Consider the following 25,884-nt stretch of genomic DNA (forward strand, 5'->3'; position numbering starts at 1 on the left):
ATTCAGCTTCTATAACAATAAGCAATTATAATATACGATAGAGGCCAGGTACGGTGGCTCACGCCTGTAATCCCAGCACTTTGGGAGGCCGAGGTGGGCGGATCACCCGGGGTTAGGAGTTGAAGACCAGCCTGGCCAACATGGTGAAACCCTGTGTCTACTAAAAATACCAAAAATTAGCTGGGCGTAGTGGCGGGCGCCTGTAACCCCAGTTACTCAGGAGGCTGAGACAGGAGAATCATTTGAACCCACGAGGCGGAGGTTGCGGTGAGCTAAGATCGCACCATTGTACTCCAGCCTGGGCAACAAGAGCGAAACCTCATCGCAAAAAAAAAAAGAAAAACATAGAAAAATTTAAATTTATATAGAATAGGTCAATCTTGAGAAACAATGTTAGCTCGGAAGAAGTTAATGTCCCATCAATCCTTCTTTTCCATAACAGACTGTTTTTGCCGAATGTATACCTAAAAATCAAATGTTCCAAGGACATACACTATACATTTTAAATCTTTAATCAGACATCTGCACATTTAATCTAAGGCTATTATATAGTTTTAGATTAACATGACTTATTATGATTTTTTTAATACTCTGAGGTAAACTATTATCAATTTGCTCTTGGCTATATCCTCTGTACCCAAAACAGTGCCTGTATATTTTAAATAACGTAAATGAAAATGGATGTTAGAGAAGGGGAGGGAAGGCCAGTATTGTTTTCAATAAAGCCTAAATCACTTCAAAATTTAATGTAAATAAAATATGTATTTTCCCCCCAGCACTTATATACAAGGACCACTGTGTATGTCATGCCAAACACGCAAAGCACCATAAAGTGTCACAATGTGGTTTAAAATTTTCAAGTATCTTAAAGAGTAGTCCAGCTATTTCATTTTCTATCTTGGATAGATTTATGTTTAAGAATGTGAATTTTAAAATACACACCACTTAGTTAAATTCTATCAGAAATATATTTTAAATCTTTAAAAGTCTCTTGTTTCTTAACACCCATGTACTTTTATTTTATAATGCATGATTGAGATTCTTTCATGTTGATTTCAACCTTAATTCCTAACAAAATAGAATTCAAAATTCACCAACGACTCTTATTATAGAAGACTTGTGTATGTATATATATCTCACATAGAGCTTTAATCAAAACTAGCTTTATAAATTTAGTATGTGCAAACACCCACCTAATATGATTCTATAAGAATGGTATGAAACTGTCTTATGTGCAAGGAAAAAAAAATTTCCAAAAACAATCAACTTCTTAAGGAGAAAAAATGAAGGTAAAGAAATTAATATAAATAGTATTAATCAAAATTTTTATAATTACAAATGGTGCCAAATTTAGCAGGATAAATTACTCTTTTACTTCTAACAACAAATGTTTAAAGGAATGTACAAGTAATGCTTTTAAATCACTTGGCCATAGATTTTGCTTTTGTATAGTTTGTGCTTTTTACTTTTACATTTGTACCATCTTTTTGTTGAAAATTATAGCTTCCACTTATACAATGTACCCATTATTTAAAATGATATTTTTCACATTTTCAAGATATTTTATAAGTTCAGTAGGGTGATGATTTTCCAAACCCATTAATTATATAGTTTATTGATCTGCTTGGACTTTTTACAATAATTAAATAATTATAGATTTAAGTACATAATTTTAATAACATTTAAAATGTAAGCCTCTTTTCATTTTACATTAGTCATAAAAGCATTTGAATCTTTGTAAATAATAGTAAATTATTAACAAATATGGAGAAATCAATTCAGCAATCTGTGTGAACACAAGAGGTTTTCCTTTTACATTTTAAAAAATGCCGAAAATGAGATATCAAAATTAGGAAATGACATCTTCTTTTCATTAGGCATGTAATTATTTTACACTATGTGTTGACTTCCCTAGATCACAACAGCTTAAAAGAGGGTTAAGCCCGAAAACACAAAACAACCAAAAGATTGTAATGCCTGTACTAATACTTTCTAAACTGGCTTTGAAATAGTCACCACTTCATCACATTCCATTTTGTTTTATTGTCTTTTCATGAAAATAAAAGTCTTCCCCTAACTGGTAACATCCACATTATAAATATAACCTTCCTACTCCAGAGCTATAATTTCAGTTTTGACTGCCACTCCTGCTATTCAACTGTCATCTTCTTTATATGATGAAGAAGAGCATCTTTTTCCAAGTGAGCCTCTGCAAGAGCCATTTTAGCTTTAGCCAGTTCCTGTTTAAGAGATTCATTCTCTTCCATGAGCTGAAATGATAAATGGCGGGGGGATAAGATAATTTAATCATTTCAGGAAATACAGACTATTTATATAGTATCCAAACGTATGACACTTGGGATAGTAAAAATGCCCAATGCTGGTGAGAGTGCACTTAAGCTGAAAACTGCTTTGAGACAACATTTGGAAACATATATCAAGCACTTAAAAAATGTTCCCATGTTTTGACCTAGCAATACAAAATACTAACTCCTAATTTCCTAGTCTAATAGTGACTTCATTTCATATGAATTTTCCTGGACCTCTCTATGGCTTTAGACATTGCTGAGCTACACCTACTTTCTCAGCCTCTCTCCTTTTTTTGGCTTTTATGCCACAGCTGTTTCATATTTATCCATTTCAACCTATGTATGCCCTTTTCATCTTTTCTTCTACTTTTTAAGAACTCTTAAAATTTGACATTCTGTTAGTTCCATTGCTCGGTCGTCTTCTCTTGTATTGAATCACTTTCTTGGATGATCTTATCTCTCATGGCTCCAACTATCATAAATAGACTCACCTAGCACAAACCTCTCTCCTGAGCTCCAGACTCAAATTCTGAATGTGTCATCAGACATTTTCTTTTTTTTTGAGATGGAATTTCGCTCTTGTTGCCCAGGCTGGAATACAATGGCGCAATCTCAGCTCACTGCAGCCTCCACCTCCCAGGTTCAAGTGATTCTCTTGCCTCAGCCTCCTGAGTAGCTGGGATTACAGGCATGCGCCACCATGCCCAGCTAATTTTTATATTTTTAGTAGAGATGGGGGTTTCTCCATGTTGGTCAAGCTGGTCTCGAACTCGCGACCTCAGGTGATCTGCCTGCCTTGGCCTCCCAAAGTGCTGGGATTACAGGCATGAGCCACAGCACCCTACAGACATTTTCATCTAGATGGCCAATACGTCTCCTCCACCACCCTTTTAAGACTTAGTTCAAGTATTTTATCCTCTTAGAGCCATTCCCTCATAATTAGGAATGGCTATATTAGAGCAAATATATTAGAGCAAATACAGCCATTCCTAAGTACGGGGATATAAAACTAAGAACTTTCTGCGTCACATAGATACATTAAAATATACGCAGTTAATTTCAAATAGTTCTCAAACTTCTTCTAAATCTAGCTTAAGAATTCTTGCCTTATCGACCAAGTGAGGTAGTTTCCTATACTTCTCTTCATCTGTAGTATAGCATCTGACACAGTATGTTGTGACTACCAATTGAACACTCTTGTCCCACTAGACTTTGAGTTCTTCAATAGTCACGGATCATCTACTGCTGAATTCTATATCCCTAGCTCAGAGCTGACATTGAATAAATCCTCATTGAACAGATGCATTAACTCATTCTATGGTTCTATCATACAGATTAAAACTCTGCTGAACATTTTGTTTCTTTATAATGGCAAAAAAAAAAAATCAAAAGCAACTTGAATGTTAATAAATGTTTATAGGAAGTTTCAGAAATGATAGCATACCCAAAACCATATTACTAAGCCATTAAAAAAATTAAGCAAATACAGCAATATGAAAAAATTTTGTTAAACAATTAAGTAAAATTATATAGTATGTACACTTGAATATTAATTTTTTCAAATAAAAAATCTACAAGGAAAAACCACAAAAATACTGAGATAGCACTGGAGGAAGGCAGAAGGTATTAAATTTTTCTTTATTTTTTGCTCAACACTCTAACCATAGCACCTAGCAAAGCACCTGGGCACAATAACAAGCACTCGGTACATTTTATTAAAATAAGTAAACAATGTTTTAACTATTAGTATCTTAATACCTAGTTATTTAATTGCTGAAGCTGAATCTGAATTAGGTTTCCCATTACCTGTTCCCTAGTGAAGTCAAAGGAGAACTCAGGAAAGTTAGCTGACTGAGAAGGCCAAGGAACCCCTGGGCTTGTCTGAGTGGCTTGCGTGACACTGCGTTGTTTCTTCAGATCATATTTTCCACTGGTCAGCGGCACTGAATCGCTTTTGACATTTTCTTTCAAATCATTTCCAGTGTTAAGCATGTGAGAATCTGATCAAACAAATAATATGCTCAGATAACATTTCCAAATACTTGATAAATCTTTAAAAGTTCTATTGTGAAAATCTAATTTAAAACTAAATATCTATATATATTAGTATGAGGATAGTAGTATGAGATAGAGCAACCAGTAAAACCAAAAGCTTATTCTCTGAAAAGATCAACTAAATAAACTTTTCTTCCTAAGAATTCTTCCCAAGAATTTGTCAACTTCATCTAAGTTAATTACATAATTTATTATGTTTTTATATTAAAGGTTTATTCGATTTAATAGATTTAATTTAAAGGCTTATTATTAGATTAACTAATAAACTTTTAGTTAGACTGACCAAGAAAAAGAAATTACTAGAATCAGAAACGAAAGACGTGACATTACTACCAACCTTACAGAAATAAAATACTATAAAGGAATACTATAAACAACAGTATGTCAATAATTAGATAACTTAGGGCAGGCACAGTGGCTCATGTCTGTAATCCCAGCACTTTGGGAGGCCTAGCTGGGAGAACTGCTTGAGACCAGGAGTTGGAGACCAGCCTGAGCAATGTAGCAAGACCTGTCTCTATAAAAATAAAAAATACAAAAAACTATGTAACTTAAGCCTGGCACAGTGGCTCATACCTATAATCCCAGCACTTTGGGAGGCCAAGACGGGTGGATCACCTGAGGTCAGGAGTTTGAGACCAGCCTGGCCAACATGTGAAACCCCATCTCTACTAAAGATACAAAAATTAACCAGGCATGATGGTGCACACCTGTAGCCTGGCAGAAGGCAGCCTGGAGGCTGAGGCAGAAGAATCGCTTGAACCCGGGAGGCGGAGGTTGCAGTGAGCTGAGATCTCGCCACTGCACTCCAGCCTGGGCGACAGAGCGAGACTCCGTCTCAAAAACAACAACAACAACAACAACAAAAAAAACAACTATGTAACTTAGATGAAACAGACAAATTCTTAAAAAGACAGTAACTACCTAAATAGCCTCAAGAAGACAATGTCAATAGACCTATAGCTGAGAGAGACTGAATCAGTAATCATAAAACTACCCACAGAGAAAAGCCCAGGCCCAGGTGGCTTCACTGGAGAATTTTATCAAACATTTAAAGAATAATATCAAATCTTTAAAAACTCTTCCAAAAAACAAAAGGAGCATTCCCAAACTTTCTATGAAGGCAGTATTACCCTGATATCAAATCTAGACAAAACAAACAAAAAAACCCCACAAGAACACTAAGACCAATATGCTGAAGAATATAGACATAATCATCAACAAAATGTTAGTAAACTGAACCCAGCAACATACAAACATAACTATAAAGCATGGTCAACTGGGATTTATCCCAGGAATGCAAATTTATCTATCATCCAAAAAGTAACTAATGTAATACATCAACAGAATAAAAGGCAAAAGCCACATGATCATCTCAATAGATGCAGAAAAAGCATCTGACAAAATCCAATACCTTTCCATGATAAAAACACTCACCAAGTTAGAAATAGAAGGGAACTTCCTCGGTCTAATAAAAGGTCATCATGTATAAACATCCCACATCTAATATGATACTTAGTGGTGAAAGACTAGACTCTTTTCCTGTTGGCCAGAATCAGAAACCAGACAAGGCTTCTGCTATTGTTACTTCTTTTTTTTTTTTTTTTGAGACGGAGTCTCACTCTGTCGCCAGGCTGGAGTGCGGTGGCACAATCTCGGCTCACTGCAACCTCCGCCTCCTGGGTTCAAGTGATTCTCCTGCCTCAGCCTCCTGAGTAGCTGGGACTACAGGTGCACACTACCACACCCAGCTAATTTTTGCATTTTTAGTAGAGATGGGGTTTCATCATGTTGGCCAGGATGGTCTCAATCTCTTGACCTGGTGATCCACCCGCCTCGGCTTCCCAAAGTTCTGGGATTACAGGCGTGAGCCACCGCGCCCGGCCTGCTATTGTCACTTCAACATTGTTTTAGAGGTTCTAACCAGGGCAACTGGGCAAGAAAAACAATAGAAGACATTCAGATTGGAAAGGAAGAAGTAAAATTCTCTCTATTAAACATGATCTTGCGTATAGAAAAAAACTAAGGAAACAACTAAAAACCTACTGGAAATAATCAAGTTCAGTGAGGTTGCAGGATAAAAATCAATATACAAAAATAAACTACATTTCTATAATGTGTAATAAAGAATCCACAAATGAAAGAAAACAATTCGATTTAAAATACTGTCAAAAAGAATACAAATAAACTTAACAAAAGAAGCACAAAACTTATTATACTCTGAAAACTATAAAACATCGTTGAAAGAAATAAATAGATCTAAATAGATGGAAAAAATTCCCACTGTTCATGGATTGGAAGATTTAATGGAACTACTCCCCAAATTTATCTACAGCTTTAACACAATCCCTATCAGAAGTTGAGCTGGCGTCTTTGTAGAAATTATAAGTTGAGCTGGCTTCTTTGTAGAAATTATCAAGCTGATTTTAAAATTCATATGGAATTGCAAGGGACCCAAAAGAGTCAAAAAAAATCTTGAAAAGGTACAATAAAGTTGGACGACTCACATATTCCAATTTTAAAACTTACTCTAAAGGAAGTTTTTAATCAAGACAGTGTGGTAGTATCAAAGACAGACATACAGACAAGTAGAATAGAATTGAGAATCCAGAAATAAACCCATGTGTCTTTAATCCTTACCCATACTCAAATTGAACATCTGAGTTAAAGAGCTAAATTTAACGGCTAATTCTATAAAATTCTTAAAAGAAAACATGAGAAAATCATCATGACCTCAGATTTGGCCATGGACTCTTATACAGGACATCCAAAGCACAGGCAAGAAAACAGAAAAATTGAACACTGTTGTCTTAAGAAATTGCCACAGCCACCCCAACCTTCAACAACCATGGCTGTCATCAGTCAGCAGCCATCAACCTTGAGGCGTGAGCAAAAAGATTATGACTCACTGAAGGTTTAGATAATCATTAGCATTTTTTAGCAATCAAGTTTGTTTGTTTGTTTGTTTTTTGAGATGGATTCTTGCTCTGTTGTTCAGGCTGGAGTGCAGTGGCACGATCTTGGCTCACTGCAACCTCCGCCTCCTGGATTCAAGCAATTCTCCTGCCTCAGCCTCCAGGGTAGCTCGGATTACAGATGTGCGCCAAGACACCCAGCTAATTTTTGTATTTTTAACAGACAAGGGTTTCACCATGTTGGCCAGGCTGGTCTTGAACTCTCAACCTTAGGTGATCCATCTGCCTCAGCCTCCCAAAGTGCTGAGATTACAGGCGTGAGCCACCGCGCCCAGCCAGCAATCAAGTATTTTTAAATTAAGCTATGTACATTTTTTAGACATAATAATAGTGTAAACATGACTTTCATATGCACTGGTAAACTGAAAAATTTGTATGACTTGCTTTACTGTGATACTCACTTTATTGTGGTGGTCTGGAACCCAATCTGCAATATATTTAAAGTATGCCTGCATAAGGAAGAAGTTCAGCTTCCTTCATGTGGCTATCTAGTCATTCCATCACCACTTGAAAAGGCTATTCTTTCCTTCATTGACTTGTTTTGCCAGCCTTGTCAAAGATCAATGAATGTAAGAGTTTATCTCTGAACTCTCAATTCAATTCATTCCAATTATCTTTTGCCAAGCTCCTTTTCTACTCAATCAGCTAGAGAGCATATCTAGCTTATAATTATAAAAGCTGATTAGTACTGTTATTTTCAAATGTTTCAGAATTGTTGAATGTCTTGTATTTTCCTATTTTCTTGTTCATGTTTATCCCATTTTCTTGCCTATAAATGCTGTTTCTATTTGCCATAGCTGACCTCTAGTGACTGTGGGAAAGGAAAGCTTGTTCTTCTGGGTGAGATACACCAAGTTTGTTAACTAGATAGGGAATCATTCCCTTCCTGGGGGCTCAGCAGCTGCATAATCTACCCTCAATATTTTAGTCTATATGCAAACCCTACTGAAGTCTACTACTGGGCACAGGCACAGGGGAGGATCCCAAAAAGGAATGCCCATATTATTCATGCTGTTGCCTCAGGGGCTAATTCTAACCTCAGTATCTTGTTGGGGAGATTCCTCCTATTTTTGAGGAGGAACTTCAGTCATGCAGTCCTCTTGAATTCTTTTGGTCCTGTTTCTCACTGCTTCCCAGGGAAGAAGGTATGATTTATCTGATTGACTTTTTTTTAAAGAACTATATATATGTGGTTCTTTAAAAAACTATATATGTGGTTCTTGCTTTGGTATATGCTGTACCTCCTGCCAAAAGGGTGCATTCTTTTCTGTTTGTTTGTTTTGTTTTGTTTTGTTTTGTTTTGTTTAATAAGACAGACCTGAATTTTTGGGAGCTAACACATTTGGGAAAGAGGGCTGGGCAGAGTCTTCTCACAGACCTAAGCTATCCTCTTCACCTGAGCTATTATCAGTAATGAAGCTACCATTTTGATCTTTGTTGGCCTTTCTCCTATGTCTGTCTCCAGTTGTTCCCAAACTACAGAGGAAAAGACTCTTTAAAAGGCTCCCACTAACTGTTCCTATATCTGAAATTGTCCTGTCCTTTCTTCTGTAGCACTGTTAATGACTTTATTCTTCAGTTGACACATTTTCTGTCATTTCATGAGGTTTTTGATAGGAGATGAAACAGATGCACATGTCATTCCCTCAACTGCCTAATAAAATAGTGAAGCCCAGAAGATACAAATCTACTGACTCATGCTCTTTCCACTACTCACTACCTTAAAAGACACAGACCTTACATTAGCGACCTTAAAACTTTTGTTAGAGTGGAGATGCAAACATTAAAGGTGAACTAAGTACACAGGCAATACACCGAAAGTAACTAACGTACAGAAAAGTGCCAAAAGAAGTGGAAGAACTCACATCAGATTATAAAAAAGTGTCACTACACAAGGATGCCCTCTCTCATCATTCCTATTCAACACAGCATTGGAAGTTCTGGCCAGGGCAATCAGGCAAGACAAAGAAATAAAGGGTATTCAATTAGGAAAACAGGAAGCCAAATTGTCTCTGTTTGCAGATGATATGATTATATGTTTAGAAAACCCCACCGTCTCAGCCCAAAATCTCCTTAAGCTGATAAGCAACTTCAGCAAAGCCTCAGGATACAAAATCAATGTGCAAAAATCACAAGCATTCCTATACACCATTAACAGACAAACAGAGAGCCAAATCATGAGTGAACTCCCATTCACAATTACTACAAAGAGAATAAAATACCTAGGAATCCAACTTACAAGGGAAGTGAGGGACCTCTTCAAGGAGAACTACAAACCACTGCTCAATTAAATAAAAGAGGACACAAACAAATGGAAGAATATTCCATGCTCATGGGTAGGAAGAATCAATATCGTGAAAATGGCCATACTGCCCAAGTTAATTTATAGATTCAATGCTATCCCCATCAAGCTACCACTGACTTTCTTCACAGAACTGGAAAAAACTACTTGAAATTTCATATGGAACCAAAAAAGAGCCCACATAGCCAAGACAACCCTAAGCCAAAAGAACAAAGCTGGAGGCATCACACTATCTGACTTCAAACTATACTACAAGGCTACAGTAACCAAAACAGATACATAGATCAGTGGAACATAACAGAAGCCTGACAAATAACACCACACATCTACAACCATCTGATCTTTGACAAACCTGACAAAAACAAGCAATAGGGAAAGGATTCCCTATTTAATAAATGGTGCTGGGAAAACTGGCTAGCCATATGTAGAAAGCTGAAACTGGATCCCTTCCTTACACCTTACACAAAAATTAACTGAAGATGGATTAAAGACTTAAATGTAAAACCTAAAATCATAAAAACCCGATTAGAAAACCTAGGCAATACCATTCAGAACATAGGCATGGGCAAAGACTTCATGACTAAAACACCAAAAGCAATAGCAACAAAAGCCAAAATTGACAAATGGGATCTAATTAAACTAAAGAGCTTCTGCACAGCAAAATAAACTATCATCAGAGTGAACAGGCAACCTACAGAATGGGAGAAAATTTTTGCAGTCTACTCATCTGACAAAGGGTTAATATCGAGAATCTACAAAGAACTTAAACAAATTTACAAGAAAAAATCAAACAACCCCATTAAAAAGTGGGCAAAGGATATGAACAGACACTTCTCAAAAGACATTTATGCAGCCAACAGACATATGAAAAAATGCACATCATCACTGGTCATCACAGAAATGCAAATCAAAACCACAATGAGATACCATCTCACGTCAGTTAGAATGGTGATCATTAAAAAGTCAGGGAACAACAGATGCTGGAGAGGATGTGGAGAAATAGGAAAACTTTTACACTGTTGGTGGGAGTGTAAATTAGCTCAACCACTGTGGAAGACAGTGTGGCGATTCCTCAAGGATCTAGAACTAGAATTACCATTTGACCCAGCAATCCCATTACTGGCTATATACCCAAAGGATTATAAATCATGCTACTATAAAGATATATGCACACATACGCTTATTGCAGCAGTATTCACAATAGCAAAGACTTGGAACCAACCCAAATGTCCATTAATAATAGACTGGATAAAGAAAATGTGGCACATATACACCATGGAATACTATGCAGCCATAAAAAAGGGTGAGTTCATGTCCTTTGCAGGGACATGGATGAAGCTGGAAACCATCATTCTGAGCAAACTACCGCAAGGACAGAAAACTGTATACCGCAAGTTCTCACTCATAAGTGGGAGTAGAACAATGAGAACACATGGCCACAGTGAGGGGAACATCATATACCAGGGCCTGTTGGGAGGTGGGGGCTGGGGGGAGGGATAGCATTAGGAGAAATACCTAATGTAAATGATGAGTTGATGGGTGCAGCAAACCAACATGGCACATGTATACCTATGTAAAAAACCTGCACGTTGGGTACATGTACCCTAGAACTTAAAGTATAATAATAATAATAAAAAGAAAGTGTCACTATAAAGAAGACAGTTGAGAGAACAATGGAAGGATGAATAAAATCCACATAATGATGAGCAATTCCAATGAGAAATAACAAGGCAAATAAGAACGTAGAGACGTGCAAAGTGCAGAGAAGTGCAAGGTAAGTACCACTATAAGGAGTATAAGTAGGAAATAAAGCTAAGAAAGAGATCAACTGAGAGACACAAGCAAGATCAAAGGCCTCTCTCACTTTCTACAACATTCAAAACACATTTGTACAACAGGTACTAAACCAACTATATATGAGGTTTTTTCCAGGGTAGAGGCCAGTACATATATAGATGATACTTTATTACAATGTACTGAAGGTGTCCCTCAATCTTCCACTACTACATATGGATATACATATAAGAAATATAATAAGTGAAAAGAAACAATCAGTAGGTAAATAATTTAACTTCGAAATTTGAGTGGGTGTTCATTTAAATGGGTTTTCATTGGCTGGGCAAGGCGGCTCGCACCTGTAATCCCAGCACTTTAGGAGGCTGAGGTGGGTAGATAACCTGAAGTCAGGAGTTTGAGACCAGCCTGGCCAACATGGTGAAACCCCATCTCTACTAAAAATACAAAAATTAACTGGGCGTGTTGACAGGCACCTGTAATCCCAGCTACTCGGGAGGTTTAGGCAGGAGAATCACTCGAACCAGGGAGGCAGAGGTTGCAGTAGGCTGAGATCGTGCCATTGCACTCCAGCCTGGGCAACAAGAGCAAAATTCCATCTCATAAATAAACAAATAGTTTTTCATATATACCTCTGATATGAAAAGAGCCATCGTCGCTTCTCTCTACCACAAGATGATCAATATGTACAGTTACAGGAGCTGGTTCAAGGGATACTGTACTACTCCGGGGACTATCATCCTACAGGAAAGAAAAATAACATTGACATGTTACTTCAGTCGGTCATATTTTTAATGAGTTAAAGGTAACACATGTATCTTTATATGTTTCAGCTGATATAGCGAGAAAACTGCCTGTTATATTTTGCCTGTTATATATTTCCTAATTTCCAAAAAAGATCTCTACATCATTACCAAAAAAGACAAAATCATTTTAATAAATGCTGATAGAATATACTTTATAGAGAAGGCGCATTCTTAGACATGAATGAAAGTCCAGATAAGGAAAAGGAACATGAAAATATAAAATTATTTATTAACATACTTTTAAATTTATTTTCATGTTAGAAACTTGTATCTTCATTGGCATTACTGTTGCAACAGTTTCATCTTCCAAAAAATGTTGAATATTCATAAGAGAAGATGTAAGAAACTCAGTGCTGAAGTTTTCTATGTGGCACTGCAGAAATCCATTTTTTTCTGCAAGTAAAGAGTGTATTACAGCACCAGGCCCACTTTCAAATCTCAGAGAAATCTCAGGAGAGGATTTGGAATGAATTACAGCTTTCTGATCGGAACCTAAGGAAAATGAACATACAAAAATGTTTGTAGCATTATTCAATAATATTACAATTATGTGCCATGTAGTACATTAAAATAATACTAGTTTTACTATTTACCCCTAGTTTAAATGATACTCTATAGTACATATACAATATACGTACACACACTAATTTCAATATTTTATGGCAACTTTCTACTATAATAATGTTGATTTTTCTGTATTTCTGTTTTTTTGATAACAAGAAAAACACGTTATGATAGAACTAAGGTGTGATACATGCCTCAGATACTTAGTGTGTGTTTGATTGTGTACCTAACTATACATTCAAATGTTGGCTGTGAAGCAGAAATAAGTCAGACATTTATAGTGACTCTTAAGCCATTTCTCAAGAAGTAACAAAAGCCTGAGGTTTTGCACCTTCCTCATTAAATTGGGTCCTTAAATAACCTCATTAAATTGGGTCCTTAAATAATGGAAAAGTAAACAGAAAAGACCTCATTAAATTGTTTCTTTAGAAGGCAAACCAAAAACTGAAATTATAGTAAGCGAGGAGAGAGAGAGAGAGAGAGTGTGAGAGTGAGTGTGTGTGTGTGTGTGTGTAAAATTACATTTACTTATGCCTGGACCCTGTCCCCCCCAAAAAATTTATAGATGGCCTAGAGAGGTATAAACACATAGTTTAAAAACAAATTTTAAAATTCCAATAATAGAATATCTAACTTAAAAAACAAGAGTTCCTAGTGAAACCCCTGAAGTAAATTACTTGTAAACTCACACTCAGGGTAACCATTTTGCTTATTTGTTTTATGCTAATTGGTTCCAAAATGGGTAAGAGGCAATATGCACATGGTATAATCTGATAAAAAATGAGGAGACATGGAAAAAAGTAAGGATGGAAGGGAAAAGGGGAAAAGTAGTTGGTAAGATTAATAACCCAAAATGCATTATTTAAATTCCTATACCAAAAGGTGGACCAAAAATGAGCTCCCTAGCAAAAAAGATAAAAATATGATCAGTTTTGCAACTCATATAACCTTTAAGATAAAAACAAACTCGTCCTGGAAAGGCGAAGCTGTTTCAGTTTCTGAGGTATGAAAGTTATTTATCCCACAGGTCCTCATAAGAAGACTGCTATATCAATTCATGATGGAGTTTTAAAAATTCATAATGAGAAGGTATTTTATTTTTCTTCAGCATGGGTGTGACTAGTCTTAAACAGGTCAAATATATGCATATGTGTGAAAGGGAGAGATTTGCAAGAAATTAAAGATGTGTGTATTTATTTACACCAAGGATAGGTCTCCATTCACAATTCCAGGTGGAGAATTGCTCTTGAATCTTGTATTCCAGGTACAGAATTATATTTAATTAGTGTTATTACTACTTATTAACATTCCAGAAAATAATGCAAGAGTTCAAATCTAACTCCAAAGAATTATTTAAATATTTCAAAATTCAAATATTTTTATTTTTTAAAATAGAAGGTAAAAGAAACAGCCACAAATTGGTAATGGTTAGTGTTCTTTCCCATAGCAAGAAAAACAAGAGTGAACTTGCTGAACAAGAGAACTTGCCAACAAACAACTTGATTAATGTGATTTTATTTTGCCTTTTTATCTGTCTAGGTCTACACACACACACATTCTCATCCCATGGAGTAAAGCCAGGAATAATTTCAAACAAAATCAGTTTTTTGGAGACGAAATAAAACAAAACAAAAATTTTCTTCATCAAAATCACTCCCCTCTACTACCCCTTATACCATGGAACCATTAAGCTATGTCTTCCTATTCAAGCTCCACACACTATAGAAAAAACCACTAACTACAAATAATAATTATAATAATAAGTAAATGTAATTTTCCTTGAATTCAATTATAGCCAAGATAGGATTGCTGGTGAGACATATATAAAAGTTAAAACATATTAAACCATTGTATATGAAAAATAATTAAAAAGAAAAAAACTTACCAACTGGACGATTACAAAGGTAATGCCGAAGGCTGATATTGCCTAATTGGTCTGGTGTCACCTGGTTCACTTGAAGACAGATTTCTGTATCTTCCCCTCGGATGTCAATTTCCCCATTAACACCAGTAATTTTAAATACCACAACGGACATCTATTAATGATTGCATAAATAATATTAGTATGCCAAGCAGTTCAAAACAAAATTTAAGAAATAATATAGGAAACTACCATTACCCTCTAAAAATACAATTGTGACCTACCAGACCAAAAGTATACTTGTGACCTACAGAACACGGTTGTTACATTATAGTGAAAACCTTTCATTTACTTAAAAAAAAAATTAGGTCACAAGGATTGTAAAATGTTTTTCATTAAAAGCTAGACATAATATATTTTTCAAGTCTCCCACAAGTATTTCACTGCATCAGGAGGGCTTAAAAGAAACCATTAGCTTGGGCAACACAGTGAGACCCCATATCTACAAAAAAATTTAAAACAGCTAGGTGTGGTGGTGTGCACCTATAGTCCCAGCTACTAGGGAGGCTGGGACAGGAAGATCACTTAAGCCCAGGAGTTCAAGGCTGCAGTGGGCTATGGATACATCTCTGCACTCCAGCCTGGGCAACAGAGTGAGACCCTGTCTCTAAAAAAATAAAAATAAAAATACAAAAAGCAATACAGAAAAAAGAAAGAGCCTCCACTCCTCAATATGAATAAAACAAATTTAGAAAAGTAAAATCAAAGGAAAAACAATTGATTGGGGGGAGGCATTTTCAAGAACAAAAGCTGCAAAATGAATTGCCCACCATCTAAGAATTCATTTTATATATGAATGTCTCAAAATATATACATGTCAAATATGAAATAAAGTTGGTGGCATTTATCTTCATAGAATCTCTCTGAAATGATTATTACCAGGTCATCATGATTTTCCTGAGCACCTTCTGAATTTGTACTGATGGCATCTGGAGAAGTTTCACCATAATTCTGTAGGTTTGCACCAGCATTCACACTTTCTGCTGTGCCCCTGTAATTTGTAGTCGAGTTCTTTTTATTTCCTGAAATAACACAAAAGTAAATTAATAAATTAAAGTCAGTTTTACACATGATCTAACACTGTATGCTTATTTAACAAAAATGGACTATCCCTTCAACTCTTTCTCAAGCATTGCCTCCTTTAAAAAATGGACCAAGAAAAATTAGATTGTAATTAGTTAGCAAACAATGAATGTGCTATAATTCAATATTTCTCAAACTATCTGTGGTAAAAGACAATTTTTTTTAAAATTCAGTAGCCATCACAGATCAATACTTTTAAAGAATGCCATAAAAATGAATTAATAGAAAAATTAGGTAAGAAAACCTAAAGACATACAAAACATAAGTCTCAATTTATTATTGTATTTACTACTCTATAGTCAGCTTCTAACATAGTGCTTGGCAATGTGGTAGGTGCTCAATACATTATTAAAAAAATGGCCCAGGGAAGATACCTGTGAATACATTTGTGGTATGAGGGGCTAATAAAGGCATTTCATAAGGGGTTCCTAACATCATCAGGGGTTAAGAAGACATCTCTGATAAAATAATATTTCCACTAAAGTGAACAAGCCTGGGTGTGGTGGCTCACGTCTGTAATCCCAGCACTTTGGAGAGAGGATCACTTGAGCCCAGAAGTTCAAGACCAGCCTGGGCAACACAGCAAAATCCCATCTCTACCAAAAATACAAAAAATTAGCCAGACGTAGTGGCACTCGCCTGTGGTCCCAGCTACTTGGGAGGCTGAGGCAGAGGACCACTTGAGCCCGGGAGGTAGAGATTGCGGTGAGCCAAGATTTTTTTTTTTTTTAGATGGAGTCTCACTCTGTTGCCCAGGCTGGAGTGTAGTGGTGCGATCTCAGCTCACTGCACCCTCCACCTGCCTCAGCCTCTCGAGTATCTGGAATTACAGGAACACGCCACCACGCCTGGCTAATTTTTGTATTTTTAGTAAAGATGGGATTTCACTATGTTAGCCAGGGTGGTCTCGAACTCCTGACCTCAAGTGATCTGCCTGCCTTGGCCTCCCATAGTGCTAGGATTACAGGCGTGAGCCACTGGGCCTGGCCCCCTCTAAACAAATTTTTTTTTAATTTACATGGAAAAGAATAATTGCAAGGAGAGCAAAAAGACACTCTGAAAAACACTGAGTGGATAAAATAATGAGTGGGAAAAATTAAGCGAAGAGTTATCCTTAATCACTCTAATTAAAATTAAAAATAATAAAATAAACAGAAAGAAAAAGAGCATTCCAGAAACAGGTACAACAGACTGAGATGGAAAAGTTTATCACAGTAAAGAAAGTGAGATAAAGACTGAAATAAACTATGATCCATCTGAAGTATAACGAGCACATGGGAAAACATCAGAAAAAGTAAGCTGGGGCCACATCACACAGAGCATTGTCAGTAATGTTAAGGATTTTAACTTAATAGCCTTAAAGCAATTACAAGTTATCAGCAGTACAGTGGAAAACGACATGATCAAATCTATGTTGTTGTTATTTTTTCTTTTCTGTTTTTTTTTTTTTTTTTTTTTAAGACAGAGTCTCGCTCTGTCGCCCAGGCTGGAGTGCAGTGGTGCGATCTCTGCTCACTGCAGCCTCCGCCTCCCGGGTTCAAGCGATTCTCCTGCCTCCGCCTCCTGAGTAGCTGGGACTACAGGCGTGTGCCACTATGCCTGGCTAACTTTTTGTATTTTTAGTAGAGACGGGGTTTCACCATGTTAGCCAGGATGGTCTCCATCTCCTGACTTCGCGATCCGCCCGCCTCGGCCTCCCAAAATGCTGGGATTACAGGTGTGAACCACTGCGCTCGGCCAAATTTGTGTTTTTTAAAAGAGTATTTTGCCTGGCCAGGCACAGTGGCTCACACCTATAATCCCAGCACTTTGGGAGGCCGAGGCGGGTGGATTATCTGAGGTCAGGAGTTCGAGACCAGCCTGGCCAACATGGTAAAACCCCATCTCGACTAAAAATACAAAAATTAGCCGAGTGTGGTGGCACGCATCTGTAATCCCAGCTATTCAGGAGGCTGAGGAGGCAGGAGAATCACTTGAACCCAGGAGGCGGCGGTTGCAGTGAGCTGAAATCACACCACCGCACTCCAACCTGGGCAACAGAGTGAGACTTGGTATCAAAAATATGTATATGTTTTGGCTACAGAATAAAGAATGAACTGCAAATGGATAAGAAGAGATGTGGAAAGACTAGTTAGGGACCAGAGGTAGGCTGATAGTCCAGTTATGTGTTTATATGTTTTCATAAATATGTACATACATTCACAAATATGTATACATGCACGCATGCACATACATATCTTTTTGTATACACATACCTTTGTATGTATCTGACACACCCACACACGTATATAAAAATACATAGATAAAAGCCTGGAAGCATATACACCAAAAGTTGACGGTAGTTACTTCTGCAGTGGGGAATGATATCAAGGAGACAGTAAGGGTGATATGATACTAAGGTGATAACTTCAATTTTTACTCTAGGCATTTCCATATTATCTGGTTTATGGAAATGCCTAGAGTAAAAAATTGAAGATATCACATTAGTATCTCCCTTATTCTCCTTTTTAAATGAGAGAATATTCATATATTTCTTGTAAAATTAAAACAAAACAAAATACCAAGAGTCTCCTTCCAATGAAAATTAATGACCCTGACATAAAAATAAGTCACTGTTCAAAAGAACCAGGAATGTATATCATTAAAATGTTACACACAAAGTCCACACTTTTTAAGATCCTAAAAATAGTCTACTGCTGGAATCTATTCTAAGATAGTCATCAAAAATGCAGACAAAAATTTGTGAACAATAATATAATTATAGCACTTTTATAACTGATAAATTATAAACAATCTAAACATCCAACATCAGGGAAATCTTTAAAAGGCTATGGTACATTCTTATGACAATTTTATATAGGCTTAAAAATATTTTCAAAGGAGTTTAAATAATATTAGAGAATACTTACAGATGATAAAAAGTAGGTTACAAGCCAAATACATAACATGACAGCAAACATACATATATATGGGTACATACACAAATTCATAAAATAAATAACAGTTGATATATTGTGAATGTGAGACTTTTTGGTGATTTTACTCTCCAAATTGTGGTTGTATTTTCCAAGTTTTCCACATTGAGTGGTAGTCACTTTTACTTATTATTTAATTATTAGAAATAATAAAATCACTGATGCTTTCAGATTAAGTAGGGTTATCTGCCAGAAGAACATTGTTTTTGAAATATATTTTGATCATAGGACAAAAATCCTCTATTAAGGTAGGATTTTAAATCATAAAGGGGGCACGGGGGAACTAGAGTTATCTGCGAATCTAGAATAGATTTTCATGACACATATTAGTACCTCTTCTACATTTAAGTGATATGCTGGAAAGAAGATTGCTATGAATTATAACAGAGTTAGACAGAGAATTTTTGTTTATGTATGGTACACATTCCCCAAGTCTGGGGAGCTAGAATAGCTTAATGGCTGGTTAAAAACTCGGGCTCATCAGTCAGACTAGCTGACAACTCTGCCTCTTACTACTTCCTGGCTAAAACTTTTGGACTAGATACCTTATTTCTTTAAGCTTTAGTTTCTAAATCTATAGAAAAGTGATCAATAATAATAACCACCTCATATGATGGTCTTAAGGATTAGATAAATTAATGTGTTTTATAGCACTTGGCAACATGACTAAGGGTGGTTTAATAAATGTTTGCTATTGTTGTTATTAAATATCATCTATCATGTAAGGTAAACTGACTAGTGTCTCCCACCAAGATAAAGTAAACTGGAATCTAGTAGAGAGATTTTTCTCTGACTTATGTAAAGAGTAAATTTTTTTAAGAAGACTTGTTTGTGTCAGATAGAAGAGCTCAGACTTTGAAGTCTGACTAACTGGGTTCAAATGCTAAACTCTACTACTTACTAGCTGCATAACTTTGGGCAAGCTGCTTACCTCCCTAGGCTTTGTTTGCCTCACCTTTAAAATGAAGATAACAGTTCCTACCTCAATTTATTTGAAGATTAAATACATGTAAGACGCTTAAAATAGTAACTGGTATAGTAAATATTAGCTTAGAATAACAAACAAGAGGCCAGGCATGTTGGCCCACACCTGTAATCCCAGCATTTTGGGAGGCTGAGATGGGAGGATCACCTGAGGCCAGGAATTCGAGATCTGCCTGGCCATCATGGTGAAACCTCATCTCTACCAAAAACACAAAAATTAGCTAGGCGTGGTGGTGGGTGCCTGTAATCCCAGCTACTCGGGAGGCTGAGGCAGGATAATCAGTTGAACCCAGGAGGCAGAAGTTGCAGTGAGCCGAGATCATGTCATTACACTCCAGCCTGGGCAGCAAGAAAAAAACTACATCTCAAAAAAAAAAAAAAAAAAAAAAAAGAATAACAAGAAAGACAATCCCAGTTCTGCGTACAATAATGTGACTATGGGAAAACTACTTAAACTTCAGGAGCCTCAGTTTCCTTATCTGTAAAAGAAGGATAAGAATAAGCACTTATACCTCACAGGGTTGAGGCAATTAGGTACATAGTAGACAATAGGCTCTATGTCTGAATTTAAACCACTAATTAGCTGTGTTACTTTGGATTCGTTATTTAACCACTCTCTGAAGATAACAGTATACTATTGACAGAATTGTGAGGTTTAAATTCATTAATATATATACAAAGCATATAGAATGGTACCAACACAAAGTAAATGCTCAATAAATGTTAGCTTCTATTATTACAGAGTTGTCATTCAAATTAAAAGAAGTAAACTATTTAAGCACCTGCAATAGTATGAATGCGTCCCTTCGAAATTCATGTGTTGGCAAAGTGATAGTACTAAGAGGTAGGGCTTTTAAAGGGTGATCAGCCCATGAGAGCTTGCCCCTACATGAATGGGATTAAGGCCCTTACAAAAGAGGCTTCAGGTAGCTTCTCTTGACCTCCAGAGGACTGCAAAATGCAACGCTTACAATTTGATGAGGTTTGATCTTGGACTTCCCAGCCTCCAGAACTGTGAGAAATAAATTTCTGTTCTTTATAAATTACCCAGTCTGTGGTATTCTGTGATAGAACAAAACAGACATTGCTTGGCAATAAATGGTAGCTACCACTATGGTACTTACATCAATAATACATATTATATTATTACTTATTATATACTTGTTATATTTATTATGTTACTAATTATCTAATCTAAGCTTTTCATCTAAATCAGTGGGCTTATTTCCTTTCAAACAGAAAGTAATTCAGGCCAGGCATGGTGGCTCATGCCTGTAATCCCAGCATTTTGGGACGCCGAGGTGCACGGATCATTCGAGGTCAGGAGTTTGAGACCAGCCTGGCCAACATGACGAAACCCCATCCCTAGTAAAAATACAAAAATTAGCCAGGCATGGTGGTGCATGCCTGCAATCCCAACTACTCGGGAGGCTGAGGCAGGAGAACTGCTTGAACCCGAAGGCAGAGGTTTCAGTAAGCTGAGATCACAATACTGCACTCCAGCCTGGGCGACAGAGTGAAAAAAAAAAAAAAAAGAAAGAAAAAAGAAAGTAATTCACATTTGCCTCTGGTATCCTATGTTTTTGTGTCTGCAGCAACTACTTTCTGACTATGGCCCATGCTTCTAATTCCTGTTTACAAACTCCTTAATGCCTTAATGAGGGAGATGCAACTAACACCTTCTAAGTCATTTCTAGCAGTCTTTACTGGGGCATTGGTTGTCTCTCAATAAAATGGGAAAATCATGTAGTTACACCATATACTATCATATATGTGAAAGAATCCTAATTTTGTAAATCAGTAGAATTCACCATGCAAATTAAGCCCACCTAATCAAATTTCCAAATATAGGAGTCTCTGTAATAGAGGCTGGTAGCCTTAATGTCGCCTGCTTTATGGTCTAAATGACTGCATACATATAATTGCTGGATCTCAGCCATAGAGAGGCAGGAGTATCTGGTTAAAAGAAACAATGGAACAACCATTAGAGGAAAGTTAGGTACTCTTGCATAGTCCATGTATGTATAAATAAGTCTTTTTGGGGGGCTATAATGAACAATTAGAATATATCTAAAAATAACTAAATATTATTAATAATTAACAATTACTGAATATAAGTAGAAATATTCAGTTATTTTTAGTTATGTTCAATAACTTTAAAAAGCATGGGTACAGTTAACAATTACTGAATATAACTAAAAGCATCCCTTTTCTCCTAAGGTGTATGTATGTAATATGAATTCTTAAGCCGTATCATAACTTTACCTTTTTCCAAAAACATATGGCTATCACTTCCATCACTTTCTAACAACTGTTCTTCCAATATCATGCTGTCAAGTGAAATGGTATCCAATGACATTTGTGAAGAGCTTCTTTTCATATTCTTATAAGAAACACAGAGAGGAGCCAGGTTGGGTGGGCAACGTTCCTTAGGCTTTCCACTGTTAACAAAATTATTAGAAAGTTATTACATATAGAGAAAAGAATTCTATCTAAAAAATACTTCTAAGAGAATTAAAATATGTATATAGCATCCATAGCTGAAATTATATTTAAACGTATAAGCTCAAAGTGTTTTCATATTTTGAAACATCTACTCTTCTACATGTTAACAATGCCATATTTTGTCATGAGCTTTTCTGCCTCAAAACAAAATACACTCATAGGCACACACGCTCCACAAAATAAATTAATTTTTAAAAAGGCCAATAAAATGTTGTTACCTTAAAGATGACTGTGATTTAAGTGTTCTAACTGGGGGGGTCTCTTCTTTACTGATATCCAGGTTTTCAGAGAGTGAAGCTGCTTCTGGAAGCAAATCTTCAGCTTTAAAGATGGACTCTATGGTTTCATTTCCTTTACTAGTTAAACTACTTGAAAGTATGTTTTGATTACCATCACTATCAAATGAAAGTATATTCGAATCTTCTCTGTAGTTTAAGATACTACTTGAATCTGTATAAAATGAATCCTTTTTGTCACTTGTTTCTGATCCAATTTCTCCTGAGCCACTTTTGTAAACAAGTCCACTACTTTCATCTTCACTTATTTTCCCTAAATGTTTATCTGATAAATAGTCCATAAAAGAAATGCCTTTTTGCAGATTTGTATCACTAGCTGATTTAAAAAGCAAAGGATCCTTTAAAGGGACATGGCTAAGGTCAACACTCATAGATCTGTTGTCTGACATATGATTAACAGTTACACTTCTAATTCTATTTATATCCCTACTAATTTGTTTTCTTTCTGAAGACAAAAAATCCCCATTTTCTGTAGGCAAATAATCAGGTACCACTGGGCTCACACTTTCAGAAGCAGGAGACTTAAGAGTATTTGCTTGATCCACTGGATGGAGCAAAAGAGCCAGTTCTGCACTTCTAAGTAAAATTCCAATACAAATGGATGTCTGACTAGCAGGACTGCCAGTTACAGCTTCTACATCTTTCCTTAAGTTCTCTGAAAGCAGGATAAGTGACTCATGCAGGAAAAGTAGAAGCAGATACTGGTAGTGATTAATCTGCATACTGACATGTTTATGAACATGAACTAGGAGATGAATATCTGCCTCTGACGAGGAAGGGGAAAATCTGAAAAATGTATCTGATGAAGAAGGCTTCTGACCACCATTTGTCAAAGGCTCAGACTCTGTACTATAATACTCCTTCAAGAGCTTCTTCCGCTTCAATCGGCCAGCCAGATCACTAGATTCACTTTGTGATGTATTTAGAGATACCTGATTACAAGTCTGCGGCTCTTTTTGTGACTCTGCGTATCTTGTTGGTTGACAAATCCAAATGGAAAGAGGGAATGAGTCTACAAAACTTATTGGCCGTCCTTTTCCACTTTTCATCCCTTCATAATCTATCCAAAATTGGGAAAAGTACACAGCCCAAACATCCGTGGCAGCAGAAGTTTTAAGAGTGTTTTTATTCAATTGGGGAGTAATATTTCCTTTATAAATTTCATGCATTTTGGTATCTTGTTCATGAGCATGTCTCTGGAAAATTGGATGTAGAAGATTAAAATTGTCACAAGATTTGGGGAAGCTGGTATATGTTTTACTAAAAAAATCACAATCTTTAAAGTCTTGAAACAAAGCTTCTAGGTCAGAATGTCGACAGTTTGGACAGTGCCTTGTATTTGTGGCAATCATTTCAGAACTCTGAATAGAAATTGCATGTGGCTGATCTTGATGACATTCAGATTTCACTTCAGAAGGAATGACAAACTAGAAGAGAAGAAAAATTAATCTCATCCAACTGGCAAATCCATACATCTTGAAGATAAAAGAACATGACTTAGCTCAGAAATTCTTTTTCTTGACCTTTCCCCCAAAATACTACTTTCCTATTAAGACATAAAACACTAACTCTTCCCCTCAAATCTTATTAAATTGAGTAAAGGGGACTTACGTGACCACTAAGAAGAGAATCTTTTTAAAAAACGTAACATGAATTAATAATCAATGTAACATACATATACGCACAAAATAAATCATAAAATAAAAAGAACAAAATTAAATCATTACTACTACTTGTTTGTATGATACCTTTAGCATTAAGCCATCAACTCGAACATCAACATGCTCGTCAGATTTTGAATTGTCATTCAACTTGTACACAGCCATGAACTGATTAAGACTCTGTTTTAAATCCAACAGAAATTGATTTAACCATAGAATGCTTCTTTCATCCACAGTAAACTGTAGTGCATTCAGCTGGCTATAGAGGTTGGGAGATGGAACTGTGGAGACAAGATGTTTTTTAAAAATTTTTAATTGGATGGTTCTAAATCTTCCCTGAGAACAAAAAATACATGTTTAGTCAGTTTTATTCTTTCTTAAGATAAAACAAATTTGAGGTATTATTTACAAAATCAAAGTGATACATTGGAATGATAACAAACACATTTAGATAGACAAAAAAAATTTCCCATGCCTAACTGAAAAAATGTTTTAATATTTCAAAATATCTATAACATATAAATATATAAAACACATGAATATCTTGAATATACAAATTAATCTAAAACTAACTGCATAAAACAGGAAGCACTGTTTCAATTTCTTTCCTAAGGCTGTATTTACCAAGAAGCAAACTTCTAAAAACATTACCTTCTTGATGAAGTATCACATCAAAGTGGTCCTCGATCACATATTTCTGTAGACTTTACAACCTGAATCTTAATCTATATCTTCTAAAATGAGAGAGCTAAGTTAACCAATTTCTTATGAAAGTGCTATGCTAGCAGGTTCTCCTTGAAAGGAGGGACCGTGCATAAATTTATTCCCCACTTTTAATCAAGGCCTATAATAGTGCTTGGAGTAATGTAAAAACCAAGTATCTCCTGAATAATAAAATGAATTCACTCTTTCATAGCTCTCCTAAAATAAACTAATATTTACAATTAGAGGGTATATCACTTCCTGAAATATACATATTTTTCTACCATAAAAGACATTTTGTTTTCAGAGCACCTTGAAGATCTTTTATTCTAAAAATTCAGACATATTTATTCCTACAAAAGCTAAAGTTATGCATATCTAGAGCATTTAGACTAAATTTAAGAAAAATAAATCAAAGGTGTGAGATACCAGTGGAGAGGGAACACTGTAACAATGTCCTGAATATGGTTTATTTGCTTATGTTATTTATTTATTCATTCACTTTCCTTTAAGATTCACTGAATGTCAACTACATTGTCTGTCTTACCCTAAGCACAAAGAAAACAAAAAAATAGGGCATGGTCCTTTTTCCTTAAAAGTTCGTAGTTTATTACATGAGACATATACAAACAGAGAAAAATTACAATTTAAGTCTATCAGAGACATGCAATTGTGAAGTGGAGGTGCTTGCCTTTTGGGAATAGAAATAAAGTGGGTGCTGCAGAGACTGCATCACACTCTGGAAGGAAAGGAAGTAAAGGGAATATCTCAACGTAGATTGACTGATGATGGTAGTCACAGAGTAGACTAGGGAGCAAATGCTGCCCAAGACTAGAGCACAGAAAGAACCCTGATAGCAGATGTGGGACTGAAAAAGGAACCCAGGACACTAAGCAGTAGAAAGATCTATACGCAGGGCCGGCGCGGTGGCTCACGCCTGTAATCCCAGCAC

General features: G+C 36.1%; 1 protein-coding gene across 3 annotated transcripts in view; it reads right to left on the reverse strand.

Moving 5' to 3' along the window:
- Positions 1 to 1,583: 1,583 nt before the first annotated feature.
- The window catches only part of BLTP3B (bridge-like lipid transfer protein family member 3B), a 106,348-nt gene continuing 82,047 nt past the window's right edge, over positions 1,584 to 25,884 (reverse strand). For all 3 annotated transcript variants that reach the window (XM_001152665.6, XM_009426077.5, XM_063787004.1), the window contains 9 exons: positions 24,318 to 24,511; positions 22,492 to 23,996; positions 22,034 to 22,209; positions 15,606 to 15,748; positions 14,691 to 14,841; positions 12,480 to 12,733; positions 12,068 to 12,176; positions 4,116 to 4,309; positions 1,584 to 2,270 (listed from right to left, as the gene is read on the reverse strand). In XM_001152665.6, the coding sequence (XP_001152665.3) occupies positions 2,151 to 2,270; positions 4,116 to 4,309; positions 12,068 to 12,176; positions 12,480 to 12,733; positions 14,691 to 14,841; positions 15,606 to 15,748; positions 22,034 to 22,209; positions 22,492 to 23,996; positions 24,318 to 24,511 (2,846 nt within the window). In that variant the 3' untranslated portion in view covers positions 1,584 to 2,150. The remainder of the gene's footprint in view (positions 2,271 to 4,115; positions 4,310 to 12,067; positions 12,177 to 12,479; positions 12,734 to 14,690; positions 14,842 to 15,605; positions 15,749 to 22,033; positions 22,210 to 22,491; positions 23,997 to 24,317; positions 24,512 to 25,884) is intronic.

This window comes from Pan troglodytes, chromosome 10, assembly GCF_028858775.2.
Source record: "Pan troglodytes isolate AG18354 chromosome 10, NHGRI_mPanTro3-v2.0_pri, whole genome shotgun sequence".
NCBI lineage: Eukaryota > Metazoa > Chordata > Mammalia > Primates > Hominidae > Pan > Pan troglodytes.